This window comes from Phaenicophaeus curvirostris, chromosome 29, assembly GCF_032191515.1.
Source record: "Phaenicophaeus curvirostris isolate KB17595 chromosome 29, BPBGC_Pcur_1.0, whole genome shotgun sequence".
Lineage (NCBI taxonomy): Eukaryota > Metazoa > Chordata > Aves > Cuculiformes > Cuculidae > Phaenicophaeus > Phaenicophaeus curvirostris.
The window spans coordinates 3,469,892-3,487,802 of record NC_091420.1 but is presented as its reverse complement, the minus strand read 5'-3'; the positions used below and the strand labels follow the sequence as shown (position 1 = coordinate 3,487,802).

Below are 17,911 nucleotides of genomic sequence, written 5' to 3'. Positions count from 1 at the left end.
TCCCCGTTGTAGTTTTTGGGTCTGGACTCTACATGTTCCTCTTTGGATCCCTTCACTCTCTGTCAGACAGGTCATTATCTGGTATTGGTTCAACTGGCATTGATGATCTTTTCCCTTGAAGCCTTCATATTCTCCTATTTTTCATGGTCTCTGCAGGCTCAAAAACTTTTACCTGGGAATTCCCAACTTGTGACCTAGAGCTTGCAGCCCAGAAGGCCAAAAGTATCATGGGCCGTCAGCTCTGTCCTGGGCTCTATCAAAAGGAGCATGTACAGAAAGCATATCGAGAGAGGATTCTTCCCCTCTACTGTTCCCTCATGAGGCCCCACCGGGAGTCCTGTTCTCAGCTCTGGGACTGGCAGCATCAAAACTCCCCGGACACGCTGGAGTGAGTCCAGAGGAAGGCGCCTTCCCCAGCTCCTGCAATCCCCATCAAAAGGTTCCCTCTGCCAACACCAACCCCACCTCACCTTCCCTGAAACTCTTAGGAAGAGCATTTGCCCTCCCACAGCTGCGAGCCTCATACCTGCAGGATCTTTATAAATTAGGACAGAGTGGGAGAGAGACATGACTTGCATGCAGGAAAACTTTATTGTGCTCAGAAGGGAGGGAGAGATGGTAAGAGAGACGGTGGGTAAGACCCAGAGAGGCTGGTTGTCTCACAGTGTGGGAGGCAGAGGGATCTTCTCCAGAGAATTGCTTCTGGCTCCAGGTCCTCTCTTGATGCCCTGTTCCAGATCCAGAGGACATGGCACAACAGCCCAAAAAAAGCTTTGTAGCTCTAAATCCTGCCCCGCTGGAGAGACTGAAGGAGAGGGGAGGGGAGAGGGTGTGCGGCACTGCCAGCTGCCCAGGGGTCCCTGGGACAGGGAAGGATCAGCACTTCTCAGAGCCCCGTGGCCAGCAGCTCAGCCAAGCCCAGCGGGGGCTGTTGGCATTGGGGCTGGAGGCAGCGCCTGGGTCTGGGGAGGGTCTAGCAGGGCCCACAGGTGTCCCAGAGCTTCTTGCTGTAGCGCGGCAAGACGCAAGGGCTGCAGGCAGGAGAAAGGTAGGGTCTGGCAGGGGTGCAGAGGCCCCCCGAGCCCAGCGTGGCCCCGGCCCCGTAGAGGCCCCCCAGCCCCAGGTTGCCCCCAAAGGCGGGTGCTCCGGAGGAGCCCACCACGGCTTGCTGGGGGAAGGAGCTGAGGATGGGGCCGGGGAAGGTGACAACCACGGGCGGAGGCTGGATGAAGGCTGTGGAGTCGGGGCACTGGCGGGCGCACAGCTCGTTGCAGCTCTCAGCGATGGGCTGGGGCACGGCCACGCCGGTTTTTGGTGCGCACACGTTGTAGCAAGACATCTTTGTGCTGCTGCAGTTGGAGCTCTGCAAGAGGACACACACAGCAAGGGAGAAGGAGAGGGGAAGGCCTGAGACAGAGAGGATGGAACCCGAGCAGAGCACAGGAGGACAAGCACTTGCAGACTTACCCTGTTCTCCAAGGAGAAGGCAGTCAGAGCAGGGCTTGGGAGAGCCTGGCAGAGGCAGAGCTTTTATAGCAGCCCTGCCAGTGCTCAGCACCACCTGGGCCAATGTGGGGAGGAGACACTCCCTGCTGCCCAGGAAGATGATTGGGCTCTTTGACTGCTGCCCCTCCCTGGCTCAGCATCCCCTTGCCAGATCAGCACATGCTGCTTCTAAGCATTTCCTCCCCTTTTTGCTTTGGGAGCTAAAGGAGAGCAGGTACCTCCCTTCTGGGGGTGCCCATGGCAAGGTGGGGCTTTGCTCCTGTGGGTCCTGGCTCCCTTCCTTGTGCTCTTCCACGCTTAGATATCTTTGCTTGCAGCCTGGCTCATCTACTGGTACAGACACATGACTGACTGCTAGGGCAGCCCATGTGGGGGCTGCTGTGATCATGATAAAACACTGAGGTCCCAAGTTCCCGGAACCCTGAGGACAGACCCTGCCCAGCGCTGTGCAGGAAAAATCGGCCTCCCAGGACATTTATGAGGAGCCAGTGGATCTAGGGCAGTGGTGGATCAAACGTGAGCCTTGTGGGCCCAGATGGGGGCTGTGCTCTTTGCACCGTGCACTGCAGAGGATGGTACGAGGGGTCTTTGTCCCCAGGAGATGCAGCAGTCGATGATGGCACCTGCAGGATGAAGGGGGCCACATCCCTTGGGCTCTTAGATGATGCATCATGCTGAGCAGGCGGTGCCTGACAGGAGTGCCTTCAATTTGGTGTTATCATAGCCTCTCCCCTCTGCTGATCACAGACACACAACGTACGTCACGCAGGCGCTGGTATGCGGGAGGCATTGGAAAAGCTGCTCTCTTGGCCAGAACCAGGTCCAAGACCAAGCCCTTGGGGAAGATCTATGGCATGAGAGGTGCTTGCAGTCACCCTCTGTCACACTGGGAATCCTCTTACCCAGCGAGATAATGAAAAGACAGTGGGGCTAATTTGGCCTATTAGGTGTGTGCTGACAAGCGCCCCAGCAGGGTAATTGCAGGGGCTGATCCAGCGGCTTGGGCTTGGGGAGGAAAGAGAGTCAGCAGAGGAGGCTGGTGCCACTCAGGGAGGAGGCAGGGGCTTGGCCAGCAGCAGCCACGTGCCCCCAGCAGGGCCAGATCCTCCCCGTCATCGCCAGCCCTGCATAAAAGCGCTGCCCTTGGGGAGCCCTGGCATCCAGCACTCCTGCCTCGCTCTGCTCAGGACAAGGGGAGGTGGGTGCCTGTGTCTGTGTGTCTCCTCTGGCAGGGGCCGGTGTGGGGCGTCCCTGGCCAGGAGAGCTGGGACAGCAGCGGCTGCGCTGGCTGCAGCCTTGGCCGGGCACGGAGGGCTGAGCTGGGCTGGGAGAAAGAAGAGCCCTGAGTGTGGGACAGGCAGAGCCAGGTCCTGCACAGGCTCCTGGGGAGGGTTTGTGGAGATCAGGGTGGTGAGGGGGTCTGGCTGGGCAAAGGAGGAGCTGTGGGAAAGGTGGTGGCTTTGGTGCTCCGCTCCAGGGCAGTCGTAGGAACAGTGTTCTTTGCCAGGGCATCTCCTCCTGAATCATAACTCCTCTCCTTGTGTCCATCTCTTTCAGCCCCATCTCTCTCAGCCAAAGATGTCTTGCTACGACGTGTGCGCACCAAAAACCGGCGTGGCCGTGCCCCAGCCCATCGCTGAGAGCTGCAACGAGCTGTGCGCCCGCCAGTGCCCCGACTCCACAGCCTTCATCCAGCCTCCGCCCGTGGTTGTCACCTTCCCCGGCCCCATCCTCAGCTCCTTCCCCCAGCAAGCCGTGGTGGGCTCCTCCGGAGCACCCGCCTTTGGGGGCAACCTGGGGCTGGGGGGCCTCTACGGGGCCGGGGCCACGCTGGGCTCGGGGGGCCTCTGCACCCCTGCCAGACCCTACCTTTCTCCTGCCTGCAGCCCTTGCGTCTTGCCGCGCTACAGCAAGAAGCTCTGGGACACCTGTGGGCCCTGCTAGACCCTCACCCACAGACGCTGCACTCCCTGGACACCTCTCTTGAAGGACACAGGGACACCCTCCCTGCCTCTGCCTTTCCCTAGCTGGTGCTTTCCTGCACTGCAATAAAACAATCCTGCATGCGACACCTGCCTCTCTGTTGTTCCTTTCCAGGCCCAGCGAGGGCTGCAGGGATCCCTCATCCTGCACACTTTCCCCTCAGTCTGGCTCTGGGCAGTGTCTGAGCCCCAGCAGAGCGCGGCTGAGCTGCCTCTGGGGCGAGCGCAGAGCCCTGGCAGCTCTGGCCACACTCGCTCCTGCAGCTCAGCTCCAGGGCCCTGAGTGAACTCAGGGCTTGCAGCCCAGGGGTGTTTGCAAACCTCCATCCTCCCCATGGATAACTGAGTCTGTTCCAGAGGCTGGACATCAGCCAGCATCAATTCTTGCCCTTGCACCTGCTCTTCTTTTTCTTCATGGGTCTTTTTGTAGACCTGGGTTAAAAAGCAATGTGGAGGATTCTCCTTCCTTTTCTTCCCCTTTTGCTCCTTCGTACTCTCCCCATTCATCTTCCCTCGTCCCTTTACTTCTTTTTTCTTCAATCTCCTTCCTTTTCCATATTCTCATCTTCTCCTCCTTTCTTCTTCCCTTGCTTTCCTTGAACCCCTTTCCCTTCCCTAATACTTCATTTTCACTGTTGCCTTATATCTTCTTCACCTTCAGCTTCCATAACTCCTTGTCAATGCCAGCACAGACAAACATTCTCCGTGATTTTCAGTTTTCTCCCACAAATGGAAGATCACAGAAATCCCAGCCTGGTCAGTGATAAGAGCCTTTTCAGGGCATCTTGTCCCACTGCTGCCTCAGGCAGCGTTGCCCAGAGCCGCCTGCCCAGCACCACGTCAGACACCTTTTGCACATCTCCAATGAAGGAGACTTCACAGCATCCTAGGAAACCCTGTGACCGTACTCAGCCACCTTCACTGTGAACTCAAGAGGCTTAAGAGTCTGAAGCAGAGCCTGCTGTGTTTCCACTGGTGACCTTTGCCTCTTATCATGCAAGTGGACTCCTCTGCAAAGAACCTGCCTCCATCTCCTTGATGCTTTCCCTTCAGAAATGTGTGCAGGTTGAGGAGACACCAGGATGCCATCAGGCCCCAGAGGGACAGTCCCAGCTCTCTCAGGCTCCTCCCAGAGATCAGCTCCCTGTCCCCCCAGCACCTGCATTGCCATGTACTGGACTCTCTCCAGTCCCCACCCATCTCTCCTGGGCTGGGGAGCCCAACACTGGACAAAATACCACAGAAGGGGCCTCACAATTGCTGAGGGGAGGACAAGAGTCCCCGTCCTCCATCTACCAACCACACAACTCACCCTGCAGACCAAGACACCCCTGGCTGTGTTTGTCTTAAGGGACATTGACTCCTCCTCTAGACCCTGGTGCCCTCAGGGCCAGCACTTGCCTTCCCACAGCTGACAAACTCCCACCCCTGGCGTTTTCCCAATTTGTCAGAAGGAGAGAGGGAAACACAACTTGCATGCAGGAAAACTTTATTGTGCTCAGAGGGGCAAGAGACATAGTCAGAGAGATTGTGGGTAAGACCCAGAGAGGCTGGTTGTCTCACAGTGTGGGAGGCAGAGGGATCTTCTCCAGAGAATTGCTTCTGGCTCCAGGTCCTGTCTTGATGCGCTCTTCCAGATCCAGAGGAATTGGCCCATCAGCCCCCAAAAAAACCCTCTGTGGGTCTAAATCCTGCCCCGCTGGAGAGACTGAAAGAGAGGGGAGGGGAGAGGGTGTGCAGCACTGCCAGCTGCCCAGGGGTCCCTGGGACAGGGAAGGATCAGCACTTCTCAGAGCCCCGTGGCCAGCAGCTCAGCCAAGCCCAGCGGGGGCTGTTGGCATTGGGGCTGGAGGCAGCGCCTGGGTCTGGGGAGGGTCTAGCAGGGCCCACAGGTGTCCCAGAGCTTCTTGCTGTAGCGCGGCAAGACGCAAGGGCTGCAGGCAGGAGAAAGGTAGGGTCTGGCAGGGGTGCAGAGGCCCCCCGAGCCCAGCGTGGCCCCGGCCCCGTAGAGGCCCCCCAGCCCCAGGTTGCCCCCAAAGGCGGGTGCTCCGGAGGAGCCCACCACGGCTTGCTGGGGGAAGGAGCTGAGGATGGGGCCGGGGAAGGTGACAACCACGGGCGGAGGCTGGATGAAGGCTGTGGAGTCGGGGCACTGGCGGGCGCACAGCTCGTTGCAGCTCTCAGCGATGGGCTGGGGCACGGCCACGCCGGTTTTTGGAGCGCACACGTCGTAGCAAGACACCTTTGTGCTGCTGCAGTTGGAGCTCTGCAAGAGGACACACACAGCAAGGGAGAAGGAGAGGGGAAGGCCTGAGACAGAGAGGCTGGAATCCAAGCAGAGCACAGGAGGACAAGCACTTGCAGACTTACCCTGTTCTCCAAGGAGAAGGCAGTCAGAGCAGGGCTTGGGAGAGCCTGGCAGAGGCAGAGCTTTTATAGCAGCCCTGCCAGTGCTCAGCACCACCTGGGTCTATGTGGGGAGGAGACACTCCCTGCTGCCCAGGAAGATGATTGGGCTCTTTGACTGCTGCCCCTCCCTGGCTCAGCATCCCCTTGCCAGATCAGCACATGCTGCTTCTAAGCTTTTCCTCCCCTTTTTGATTTGGGAGCTAAATGAAACTAGGCATCTCCCTTCCAGGGGTGCTCACAATAGGTGATGGCTCTGCTTCTGCAGGTCCTCACTGCCCACCTTGTTCTGGCCCCTGGGAAGGGTTCTCTGCACGGTGCCCACTCCCAGTGGGACAATCTCATCCAGCGGCTGCTGTGGTCACGCCACCAGATCAAGACCTCATGTCCCCAGCAACTTGCCCAGCAATATCCCACAGCAATGCACCTTCAGGGACCATTATTAGGGGCAAAGGGGGTTTTGCATTGCTGGGATGAGCCTGTGCCACATAGGCCTGGGTGGGGATTTGTGTTCCTGGCAATAGGGACTACGGGGAAGAGTAGAAGGAATTGTTACCCCACAGGCCTGCAGAGATCCATGGCCAAGGAACACAGGCAGACGGCAGCTGCCCCCTCAGGCTGGCAATCGATGCATCGTGCTGAGCAGGCAGCGCCCATGAGGAGTGTCGTTGATTAGGCATTTTGGAACCTCACACTTCTGCACTTCACAGTCACACAGCGTACGTCACGAGGGCGCTGGCATTGGGGAAGCCTTGGCAAGGCCCCTTTCTTGGCCAGCACCACGACACCGCTCTGCCCTGTGGCTCTACAAACCAGGCATGAGGCCACCTCAGGGCCAAGCCCTTGGGGAAGATCTATGGCATGAGAGGTGCTTGCAGTCACCCTCTGTCACACTGCGAATCCTCTTAGCCAGCGAGATAATGAAAAGACAGTGGGGCTAATTTGGCCTATTAGGTGTGTGCTGACAAGCGTCCCAGCAGGGTAATTGCAGGGGCTGATCCAGCGGCTTGGGCTTGGGGAGGAAAGAGAGTCAGCAGAAGAGGCTGGTGCCACTCAGGGAGGAGGCAGGGGCTTGGCCAGCAGCAGCCCCCAGCAGGGCCAGATCCTCCCCGTCATCGCCAGCCCTGCATAAAAGCGCTGCCCTTGGGGAGCCCTGGCATCCAGCACTCCTGCCTCGCTCTGCTCAGGACAAGGGGAGGTGGGTGCCTGTGGCTCTGGGTCTCCTCTGGCAGGGGCCGGCGTGGGGCGTCCCTGGCCAGGAGAGCTGGGACAGCAGCGGCTGCGCTGGCTGCAGCCTTGGCCGGGCACGGAGGGCTGAGCTGGGCTGGGAGAAAGAAGAGCCCTGAGTGTGGGACAGGCAGAGCCAGGTCCTGCACAGGCTCCTGGGGAGGGTTTGTGGAGATCAGGGTGGTGAGGGGGTCTGGCTGGGCAAAGGAGGAGCTGTGGGAAAGGTGGTGGCTTTGGAGCTCCGTCCAGGGCAGTCATAGGAACAGTGTTCTTTGCCAGGGCACCTCATCCAGAATTGTAACTCCTCTCCTTGTGCTTTCAGCTCATCTCTCTCAGCCAAAGATGTCTTGCTACGACGTGTGCGCACCAAAAACCGGCGTGGCCGTGCCCCAGCCCATCGCTGAGAGCTGCAACGAGCTGTGCGCCCGCCAGTGCCCCGACTCCACAGCCTTCATCCAGCCTCCGCCCGTGGTTGTCACCTTCCCCGGCCCCATCCTCAGCTCCTTCCCCCAGCAAGCCGTGGTGGGCTCCTCCGGAGCACCCGCCTTTGGGGGCAACCTGGGGCTGGGGGGCCTCTACGGGGCCGGGGCCACGCTGGGCTCGGGGGGCCTCTGCACCCCTGCCAGACCCTACCTTTCTCCTGCCTGCAGCCCTTGCGTCTTGCCGCGCTCCAGCAAGAAGCTCTGGGACACCTGTGGGCCCTGCTAGACCCTCACCAGGCTCAGGTGCTTCCTCCATCTCAGATGTCAACGTTACCCTCACTCATATAGGGCAGAGCTGGCTGGCATGGGACTCTGACGAGTGTTGAGAAGCCCCTGCCCCATACAGTGGCTTGGAAGCTGGCAGTGCCTCACTCCTTCCACTCTTCCTTTTTCTCTTCTTTTCTTCCCTCCTTTCTCCTCCAAATTGTTTGATTCTACTAGATGTGAACTTGAGTTGTCTTTGGGGCTTATGGGCCAAGTCCTCGGTGTCTGGAATATCACAGCAAGACAGCATCTGACGCGAGAAGCAGTGCTTTTGAGATGATCCTTCTGCCTCTGCCAACAAGGGACAATCATCCTCTCTGGGTCTTCCCCTTTGTCTCTTTGTAAATCTCTCTTGCCCCTCTGTGCACAATAAAGAATTCCTGCATGCAAGTCATGTCTATCACCCTTTTTTGTCCCAGTCTGGGGAGATAGTGGGTGAGGGTCCCCAGCAGCTGTGGGAGGGCAAATGCTGTTTTCTCCATCTTGCACAAGGCAATATTAGACAACTTCCCATACCATGGAGAGAAGAGGCGATTCTTCATTTGCCCTTCTCCAGTTCTAGATAAAAGATTTTTAGCTCAGGGGAAATCATCTCCCTAATTGGGTCAAGAAATTATTCATTTACAGAAGTGTAGCAATGAACTGGGGGGAGGTGATTGGACTGCAGATGTCTCTTGAAGAAATGTGTGCATACCTATATATAAATATATACAGGTATATATATTTGGCCATAATATTCGTATATTTTAAGGTGATGTCTTAGCTACTGTTCATGGCCCGCCAGAAGAAGGCATGATTCTGCTATTTCACTCTCCAAAACTCTGTATTTCTACAAAACTTCTACTGCATCGCACACAGGGTGTTTTTAACTCCCTTGGGGTCAAAAGCAATGACATCATATTTCCCTTAATTTTACTCAAGGTGACCCATCCCACAACATTATTTGAACCATTACTGTGGTACACGTGAGATTACCTAACTTGAGATCAGTTTCATTCAGATTTCTTTGTTTCACTCTGGTTTTTTTGAGAAGCAGTAGCACGTCGGGAATGAAAGCGAAATCTGATGTAGTCTTCTTTCTACAGGTTCTGCTTCTATCACCATTACTCTGTTGTATTCTCTGTTTATATTACATTAACTCAGGAGCATGCAGTCCCTCTGTATCTCACCATCACCTGTTTGGGTCCACATGTAGAATTTTTCATAGAACGGGTTGGGTTGGAAAGGACCTTAATGACCATCCAGCTCCAACCCAACTTCAGCTCTTTCAATTCTTTCTGATTATAGCCTGTGCCACAGCAGATATTTTCTCTGCAGTCAGCAGGTACCTGGTGTGTCACCGAAGATCATTCTGCTGCTGTTACTCCCATCAGTTAAGTCACCTTGTTTTTCCAGTCTTAAAGTGGGATGTCCTCCTGTTTGACGCCACTCAGCTTTATGTTATCAGCACGTAAGACAAAGTGCTCCCAAGCTACGTGCTAATGTCATTAATACAAAAAAATAATTAGAGGTTTTCTGAGACTAGTCTTTGAGCAAACAATATAGTAGAGTTCCTCCACTTCTCTAAGCCCCATATAACATTAGACCCTGACAGAAAGGGTTTCTGTATGGACTATTTTGCAATCAGACATGAGCTCACCCTGAACAGGCACCCAGTCCAAATAGAAGCTACATAACCATGTTAGTTGGGTGTTAATAGGTCTTGCCAATCTTGTTATCTTGAGCTAGGCGCTTGCTGTCTGACACAATTCACATCTAATTAAGTGCTGGCTGGTACCTGCCTGGCACTGCCTCATCGAGAGAGGCAGTGGAGAAGTTGGCAGTAGGAGCTCAGGTCTTCAGCTGAGATCATGTACATTTTACACTGAACTACCTCTTAGAGGCTGTGAGAGAGAGGATCCTGGCATCAAGCAGAAGAGAAACAGAGAATAAACCAGACATGTAGTTTTTGTAAAGCGTTACCAAGACCTGCCCTGGGCTGAAATGCTAGGGAGGAAAGAAATTTTGGCTCAGCACAAGGGAGGAACCTAAGCCAAAGAAATGCACAAACCAGGAGGTTGCAGAGCATCTGGAAATTCATGGCAGCAACATCTTCGCCTCAAGCAGCAGGGACAGAGAGCCAGTTTCTTGTGCCCAAAAGGCAGGAGCCTTTCTTCTCCACCTCAACTTCCCCAGGCACTCAGTAATTCCAGTTACATTGTGGTGGGGGAGGCATTGAAATTATCTGTTAAAATCAGACTTGCTGTTCCAGGACAATGACAGATGGTTGAGATCAAGGAATTGTACATTCACGAATGGGAGATTTTCTTTGAAAGGGTCCCAGTGAAGCAATAAGTAAATCCTCTGTAATTCACTAGCTCATACTCTTTTGACTTCACCCTGTCTGAAAGTCATTCCAGACTGAGCCAAAAATTCCCTGAGGCAACAGTTAGCATAGCAGCAATTAACCAAAAAGGAAGAAGTAGCGCTTGATCATTGCTCATCAGATACCTATCTTAAAATTGTTTCCCTTGCTGCTATTGTTCCTTTTCAGAATACACTTTGACAGAGCTTCAGGCAACATTTTTTGACCTCATCTCTGAACAGCTTGATTTCAAATATATCATCCGTGGACGTGTAAAATTAAAAGGAATTACAGCATTAAATAAAATGTTGGGCTAAGCACTGGAAGTCTGGCAGCTAAAATAATTCATGTGAAGACTATAATTTCAGCTTAGTAACAAAGAAATACTGGACAGATATGTTTTCTAGCAGCAGGACCATGTGTGGTCTCCCCAGAGGCAGCTCAGCCTGGTTCTTCTGGGGCTCAGAGGGTGGTAGGTGCCATGTACAGAGCAAGGGATCCCTGCAGGCCACACTGGGCCTTGAAAGGAAAGACCAAAATGCAGGGGTTGGATGCAGGATTGTTTTATTTTAGTGCAGGAAAACACCCACTGGGGAAAAACACAACAGGTTGTCCCTGTGGGCTTCAAGAGGGATCTTCCTTCAGGCTTCTCACAGAAGGTGGCAGTTTCAGGGAGAAGCAGATGTCCTGTGGGACGAGGATGGAGTTGTGCATCTGGCCACCCACAGGGGCAAGGAAGAAAAGGTGAAACAAATGAAGAAAGAAATAAGTAGTATGATTTATGGAGCTATTTCGACTTCTGCGTATTACATGAAAGTCTTTGGTGTTCTGCCCCTTACTCGGGAGCTCAGCTGAAGATCAAGAAGGTTTCATGCATTTGCCCATCATTCTTTATTCAAGGGATATTCCTGCAGCATTTAGCAGGGTCCACAGATGCCACGCCTGTACCTGTTGTAGCGGTAGGAGAAAGGGCTGCAATAGCCAGAACCATAGGATCTACCAGAGCCATAGAGGCCCCTGTAGCCCAGGGAGGAGCCCCCATAGCCCAGGGAGGAGCCCCCATAGCCATAGAGACCCCCATAGCCCAGGGAGGAGCCCCCTAAGCCATAGAGACCCCCATAGCCCAGGGAGGAGCCCCCATAGAGACCCCCATAGCCCAGGGAGCCATAGCCCCCATAGCCAAGTGAAGCCCCAGAAGCCCCAAGGACGGGAGCTCCAGCAGATCCCACAACTGCCTCCTGGGGGAAGGAGCTGAGGATGGGGCCAGGGAAGGTGATGACGACTGGGGGTGGCTGGATCACAGCGGTGGAGTCCGGGCACTGACGGACACACGGCTCGTTGCAGCTGTCAGCGAGAGGCTGGGGGCGGAGGGCGCCGCAGGCAGAGGTGGAGCACAGGTCGTAGCAAGACATCTTGCAGGGATGGAGGTCAATCTACAAGAGTTGATTTTAGCAACTAGAAGACATTATTTACATATCTAAAAGTGCTATAGGGTTCACTGCTTTTCCTCAGACAAGAATGCTTTGACATATACAAATTTACCCACATCTACAAGAAATTAAAATCGCAGAAGAACTGCAAAACTATTTGCTCAAATGCTTGGGTGAGTCAGCGGATCAGCAAGGACTGGGACTCCAAGGATGGAGTTATGCATTATTTCATGAGTCTAACTCTTCATTCCCACTGATCTCCTTTGTGCTGAGCCTAGTGAGAACAGGGATTATAAGTCATCACCTGTTCAGATTTCCTCAGGAACTTGTTTGGTGAAACCATTACAAGGGAAATGGAGAGATTATTATCCCCAATTTCCAAATAGCAAATCAAGGCACTGAGGTATTTAAGACCAGCTGGATAGTGCATTGTTTTCTTTCTGGGCTCTAAGGTCTTTTGAGAAGATCTCATCCCAAGAAACTTCCCCCATTAACAAAAAACCCAGCATTTTACCTGTAAGCTCCTTAAATTCCCTCCTTTCTTTCTTGTAAATTAATTTCTTACAGAGCATTTTCAGCAGCTCTCAATTCCTCTGTGTCCTACTCTATCTAAGACAGTGCCTGATCTCTGGTAGTATTCATGCCCACTTAATTTGAATTCACATAAAGCACCTTGAGTCATCTGTGGTAGAATAAAGTGGAGGTAATGGATGGTCTGCTTCCAGTCACCCATATAAAAATCAAAGAGGAATGCATGTGGAAATACAATCATAGAATCATTACGGTTGGAAAAGACCTTTAAGATCAAGTCCAATCATCACACAATATCACCATGCCTACTTCAACTATGGCCCAAAGCACCACCTCTATAGAGGTTTTAAGCCCCTCCAGGGATGGTGTCTCCACCACTGCCCTGAGCAGCCTCTGCTGGGGCTTCACCACTCTTTCAGTAAAGAAGATTTTCCTAGTATCTAATGTAAACCTCCCCTGATGCAACTTCAGGCCATTTCCTCTCATCCCATCACTTATCATTTGAGAGAAGAGACCAGAACCCACCTCACTACAACTACCTTGCAGGTAGTTGTAGAGAGTGATAAGGTCTCCCTTCAGCATCCTCTTCACGAGGCTGAACAACCCCAGTTCCCTGGGAACATAGTTTCTTCAGCTGTTGCAAGTGAACTAATAACAAACTTAATTCCTGCCATATTAAGAAACTTTGCTTGCTTTGAAATGAAGCAGCAGCCCTGAACGCAGATAACTCTCCAGAACACTTTCAATCATTTTTGTAAGCTTTACCTACATTGTTTAAATTTTCCCCGGTAGTTCTTAGTGGAAGAGACCATCCTGGAGGTGTTCAAGGCCAGGTTGGATGGACCTTGGGCAGCCTGATCTGGTGGGGTGTCCCTGCCCATTGCAAGGGGGTTGAAACTGGATCATCTTTAAGGTCCCTTCCAACCCAAACTATTCTATGATTCTACAATCCTAGATGAAATTGTCTAGCAAAAAACTAATCCAATAGTTGTACAGAGCAGATTCAGACTCACCCAATGCGCTGAGAAGAACGAATGAAGAGTAGAGGCTGGAAGAACCCTGAGTGGAAAGAGCTTTTATATGGTTCAGACTGCCTGAGGGATGAGGGATGGTTTTGTGAACGTGGATGCAAGGAGCTGACATAGGACATTTTTTCTATTGATAGCTCTGCGAAGTGATGACATTGTTGCGCTTTCTGTTTTTGTTTATGCCTTAATTTCAATTGTCAAGCAACATAACACACACATTACGTCACTCAGGGCTCTTTCATCTACAGCGATGGGTGAAATTAATGCATCTTTCATCCTAAAATATGATTCATGAAGTTGATATGTTTTCTACTCTTTGGAGTTGCACCATGTAGTAAGCTGCTTACGCAGATCTTCTATTTTATACAACAATGATTCTCAGACATTTATCACAATCAATGTGCTGTGAGGTGTTTCTTTTGAGGTCCCTCACATAAGTTTTCTCTCTTCTTAAAGAAAAAATACAAGCTACCCCTAAATCCCTGGGAATGTAGGCAACATTTTTTGTGTGCATAGGCTTATTTCTGAGATTTGACATAATTTATATTGGAATCTATGGAGGATCCTCAGTACACTGAGTCCAATTATATTGTGAGCATTCCCAAACACAGTGACAGGTGTCCAAAACAGCTTTAGATTTTATCTGATCCTCAAACTACAGCTTCATGCTGAATTTAGTTCTGAAAGGAGAGATATTTATATTTTTAACACTAAAAATAAGCCAAGTTTATGTTGAAGTAATATCTAAATTTGTGACTTGCTGAGCCCTTGATCCTGGGCTACAACTGATGGTGTAGCTACACCCATCATTGATGGCATCTTCCAGTAGAGAGCAATTATGACATTGGGATCCACCAGGAAAAGCAAATGCTAGCTTTAACTGAGGTTTTTCTTTCCTTGTGCCATTATTTTCACACTATATCATTATCATGGTCATCACAATCACCCAGGTGGTTATCTTCAGACCACGTATTATTTCTGAATTATGAGCTTTTCCAAAGCTGGAGATGGATATGGAGATCTCCTGAGCCCATTTGAATGTTTACAAGAACATTACAAGGGACTTCCAAATACCTCATGATACTTGCTTGTACGTACTGTGGCATGATGATATAAGAAGTATCAGATGCATACACCCCATTATTATGAGAGATTATCTTATAATAGGCGAGTTAAAGTATAACATTAAAATATGTGAGTTAAGAATGCCTGGGTCTTTCCGGTAACTGATTCATGGTTTATAACTCTCTTCAGGCCTTTCTTTCTTTGAGTTTAAAAATAAAATCTAACTTCTTTTGTATTAAACTCCACATTGGTCTAGAAACACAAATCTTAATTTATGGTCATAAACAAAACTATTAGTACCAAAACCAGGTTAAAATAGCATCTGTCTTCATTTGAAATCCTAAAGGACATTCCACTGTCTCCAGATACGCTGTTGATTACACTGAAACCTGTAACTGGACAGAAGAAATGACTGTCCTCCTGTCATCCTTGTTATGAAGGAGTCTTACATCAAGTCAGCTTCTTTCCTTCCCTAATGCTAAAGGGAGCAACGGGATAATAAAAAATAATTCCATGCATAAAGCCTGGAGGTAATGGAGAGGACTGTGGTGGAGTGTGCGTGTCACGCTATGCGTGGGTTTGAAATCCCTGCAATGCACAAGCAATAAACAAAAAAAACAATTTCAGCACTTTGAGGAGCTACGTGTCCTACAATTTGGGGTTGGTACCTAATTATGAACTCACGCCTAGGATGCCTAATGTCCTCCAGGCAATCGATGGAGCTGTATAAAAGCTCTCTGCATCAAGCCTTTCTATCCACTTCTCCTGCCTTACTCGTCTTTGTGAATTGGGTAAGTCGGACTTCTCTCAAACTTTGCTAAACTTAACATGCTGCCAAGAGCTCTTGATCTTAGGATCAAGAGTTCTTCAGTTACTTCCAGGCTGCCAGAGATCTGTAGATGACTTGCTGCTGGGAATAATATTTGATTTCTTATTCTTTACCAGGGCCTGTAAAGATAGACTCCAGAAGAGAGGTATATCGAGCAGTTTTGAATCCCAAGCTTGTAACGTTTTAGGAGTTCAAAGAATTCCTTGATGAATTCAAGAAATGAAGAGTAGTTTGTATTTATGGTTGCATATGACCACAGAGATGATTCAAGGGCTGGAGGACTTCCCATATGAGGACAGGATGAGAGAGCTGAGCTTGTTCAGCCTGAAGACTCCGCAGAGACCTTAGAGAAGCCTTCCAGTATTTAAAGGGGGCTCCAGGAAAGCTGGGGAGGGGCTCTTGATCAGGGAGTGCAGGTATAGGATGAGGAGAAATGATTTTCAAATGACGGAGGGGAGATTGATATGAGATCTTAGGAAGAAATTCTTCCCTCTGAGGGTGGGGAAGCCCAAGTTGCCAAGGGAAGTGGTGGCTGCCCTATCCCTGGAAATGTTCAAGACCAGGCTAGATGGGGCTTTGAGACCCTGATCCAGTGGAAGAAGTCCCTGCCTGTGGCAGTGCATAGGAACTGGATGGGCTTTAAGGTCCCTTTTAACCCAAACCATTCCATGATTCTATGATTTGGCCGAGTTCTGCTGCGTTTATAACAGGAAAGATCAAACTTAAATATTACATTACTATTAGTTTATGGTTTCTGCGATCAAAATACTACAGTCAAAGCTAGCATCCAGATTACAATGCTAAGAATATCAACATGAAACAGGTTTACTTCCCAGATTTATTTCCGATACCCTGTTGTACTGCTTCATCTTAACCTCATATTTGAGATTTCTTTAATGTTAACATGACCTTGCTTTACAGATTGACCTCCATCCCTGCAAGATGTCTTGCTACGACCTGTGCTCCACCTCTGCCTGCGGCGTCCTCCGCCCCCAGCCTCTCGCTGACAGCTGCAACGAGCCGTGCGTCCGTCAGTGCCCGGACTCCACCGCTGTGATCCAGCCACCCCCAGTCGTCATCACCTTCCCTGGCCCCATCCTCAGCTCCTTCCCCCAGGAGGCAGTTGTGGGATCTGCTGGAGCTCCCGTCCTTGGGGCTTCTGGGGCTTCACTTGGCTATGGGGGCTACGGCTCCCTGGGCTATGGGGGTCTCTATGGGGGCTCCTCCCTGGGCTATGGGGGTCTGTATGGCTTAGGGGGCTCCTCCCTGGGCTATGGGGGTCTCTATGGCTATGGGGGCTCCTCCCTGGGCTACGGGGGCCTCTATGGCTCTGGTAGATCCTATGGTTCTGGCTATTGCAGCCCTTTCTCCTACCGCTACAACAGGTACAGGCGTGGCATCTGTGGACCCTGCTAAATGCTGCAGGAATAACAGACCAGTGGGATGATTTCACTGCTAAAGAGGTCTGAACCTCCCCTGCTCTAGTCCAAGACCATGGGACTGTACATCTCCCTCCTGTATCTTTTAAATTTCTCCTCTTAACATCTACTTTCTACTACCTCGACACTTCTCCTGTCTCATTCCCATATTGCCCTGGGGTAAACATGTACAAGAATTGCTCAAGAACAGGTCCTGTTTGTTGAAATCAACAGCAAAGACTCATGAAGAGGAAGAATCAATCCTACGTGAATGTATCTCTGACTGGAGAACAGTTTTGTACTTCATGGAGACTAGAAATATATTCCTTTCTTTGCTATCATTAAAAGTTCATTGCATCAAAGTTCCCATGTTCTGGTATTCTTTTCTCATGTTTTTATGCCTATAATTTGTCTTAAGAGAAATTTAAAAGATTGTCAGTAATGATCTGAACTACCTAGGTTAAAGTCTTGCCCCCAAAATCAGGGATTTCTAATGTACAAAAGAAGAATTTGCCTTCTTGGTTGTACATCCACCAGTTACAGACCAGTAGTGGCAGAGAAATGAAACAGCAGATTAGCAATTTTCAAACTGTTCCCTAAAGCCCACTAAATTTTAGGAAGAATTTCTTCTAAGCAAGTCGATTTGTCTCTTTGAACTTCAGGTTCTCACACAAATACTTGACTTCTGACCTCAGTGACAGCCTCTGAAGAAAGGATTTGACCGATAATTAATTCAACTCAAAGAGGGAACATTTTCTGAGCCATGAAATGGAACTTTTAAATCTGAAGCGTGGGGAATGGTCTTTCTGCCTAAAAATGAAACCTAAGGTGCAGGATGTTTTTAGAAGGAAAACCAGCTATTCCTTCCAGTACCTGAAGCAACCTTCTAGTACCTGAAAGGGGCTACAAGAAAGCTGGGGAAGGGCTGTTCACAAAGGCTTGAGGTGATAGGACAAGGGGCAATGGGGATAAACTGGAGAGGAACAGATTTAGACTGGACATAAGGAAGAATTTCTCCATGATGAGAGTGATGAGGATTTGGAACAGGTTGCCCCGAGAGTTTGTGGCTGCCCCATCCCTGGAGGGGTTCAAGGCCAGGCTGGATGTGGTTTGGGCAGCCTGATCTAGTCAGAGGTGTCCCTGCCCATGCCCTGAATAAGTATCTTCTTCACCGTTGATGTGTTTCCCAGACCCTTCTCCATGAGGAGCCCTCACAACAGAAATCTCAGTGTTCAGCCTCTCCCATAATACTCCTCCTCTAAAAGGTCCATTAGATGATCTACCTACCTCTAAAGAGCTCTTTTCCTCATTACAGATCCTCCAGCACCCTTCCTCTCAGCAGCTCCATGCCAACACCCCCTACCCTTCTTTCCCCACCTCCTTAAATCCCTTTTGACTC

The 17,911-nt window shown here is 50.9% G+C and overlaps 6 protein-coding genes across 6 annotated transcripts; 3 read left to right on the top strand and 3 right to left on the bottom strand.

Annotated features, from left to right (window-relative positions):
• Positions 1–903: 903 nt before the first annotated feature.
• LOC138732099 (scale keratin-like) lies at positions 904–1,354 on the bottom strand. Its single transcript, XM_069878458.1, has one exon. It carries the CDS (start codon positions 1,337–1,339, stop codon positions 974–976), a length of 366 nt encoding a protein of 121 aa, XP_069734559.1. The 5' UTR covers positions 1,340–1,354; the 3' UTR covers positions 904–973.
• Positions 1,355–2,687: 1,333 nt separating this feature from the next.
• On the top strand, positions 2,688–3,460 carry LOC138732084 (scale keratin-like). Its single transcript, XM_069878441.1, has 2 exons — positions 2,688–2,704; positions 3,064–3,460. Exon 2 carries the CDS (start codon positions 3,085–3,087, stop codon positions 3,448–3,450), a length of 366 nt encoding a protein of 121 aa, XP_069734542.1. The 5' UTR covers positions 2,688–2,704; positions 3,064–3,084; the 3' UTR covers positions 3,451–3,460.
• A 1,834-nt stretch (positions 3,461–5,294) lies between these two features.
• On the bottom strand, positions 5,295–6,551 carry LOC138732049 (feather keratin 3-like). Its single transcript, XM_069878396.1, has 3 exons — positions 6,451–6,551; positions 5,859–5,892; positions 5,295–5,754 (listed from the first exon to the last, which is right to left on the bottom strand). The coding sequence occupies exons 1-3, from the start codon at positions 6,549–6,551 to the stop codon at positions 5,365–5,367; spliced, it is 525 nt and encodes a 174-aa protein (XP_069734497.1). The 3' UTR covers positions 5,295–5,364.
• An 896-nt stretch (positions 6,552–7,447) lies between these two features.
• Positions 7,448–7,871, top strand: LOC138732091 (scale keratin-like). Its single transcript, XM_069878447.1, has one exon. The coding sequence runs from the start codon at positions 7,464–7,466 to the stop codon at positions 7,827–7,829; it is 366 nt and encodes a 121-aa protein (XP_069734548.1). The 5' UTR covers positions 7,448–7,463; the 3' UTR covers positions 7,830–7,871.
• Positions 7,872–10,769: 2,898 nt separating this feature from the next.
• Positions 10,770–13,200, bottom strand: LOC138732315 (scale keratin-like). Its single transcript, XM_069878887.1, has 2 exons — positions 13,186–13,200; positions 10,770–11,644 (listed from the first exon to the last, which is right to left on the bottom strand). The coding sequence occupies exon 2, from the start codon at positions 11,621–11,623 to the stop codon at positions 11,129–11,131; it is 495 nt and encodes a 164-aa protein (XP_069734988.1). The 5' UTR covers positions 11,624–11,644; positions 13,186–13,200; the 3' UTR covers positions 10,770–11,128.
• Positions 13,201–15,038: 1,838 nt separating this feature from the next.
• Positions 15,039–16,593, top strand: LOC138732079 (scale keratin-like). Its single transcript, XM_069878435.1, has 2 exons — positions 15,039–15,056; positions 16,016–16,593. Exon 2 carries the CDS (start codon positions 16,037–16,039, stop codon positions 16,508–16,510), a length of 474 nt encoding a protein of 157 aa, XP_069734536.1. The 5' UTR covers positions 15,039–15,056; positions 16,016–16,036; the 3' UTR covers positions 16,511–16,593.
• The last annotated feature ends 1,318 nt before the right edge of the window (positions 16,594–17,911 follow it).

Excerpts from the sequence above, each read along its gene's own strand:
- LOC138732099 (XM_069878458.1), bottom strand. The coding sequence starts at position 1,339 with ATGTCTTGCTACAACGTGTGCGCACCAAAAACCGGCGTGGCCGTGCCC.
- LOC138732084 (XM_069878441.1), top strand. The coding sequence starts at position 3,085 with ATGTCTTGCTACGACGTGTGCGCACCAAAAACCGGCGTGGCCGTGCCC.
- LOC138732049 (XM_069878396.1), bottom strand. The coding sequence starts at position 6,551 with ATGGGCGCTGCCTGCTCAGCACGATGCATCGATTGCCAGCCTGAGGGG. Across the intron at positions 5,893-6,450 it reads GATCTCTGCAGGCCTGTGGG|CCCTGCTCTGACTGCCTTCT; the intron begins GTAACAATTCCT and ends GGCTCTCCCAAG. Across the intron at positions 5,755-5,858 it reads CCTTCTCCTTGGAGAACAGG|AGCTCCAACTGCAGCAGCAC; the intron begins GTAAGTCTGCAA and ends GTCCTCTTGCAG.
- LOC138732091 (XM_069878447.1), top strand. The coding sequence starts at position 7,464 with ATGTCTTGCTACGACGTGTGCGCACCAAAAACCGGCGTGGCCGTGCCC.
- LOC138732315 (XM_069878887.1), bottom strand. The coding sequence starts at position 11,623 with ATGTCTTGCTACGACCTGTGCTCCACCTCTGCCTGCGGCGCCCTCCGC.
- LOC138732079 (XM_069878435.1), top strand. The coding sequence starts at position 16,037 with ATGTCTTGCTACGACCTGTGCTCCACCTCTGCCTGCGGCGTCCTCCGC.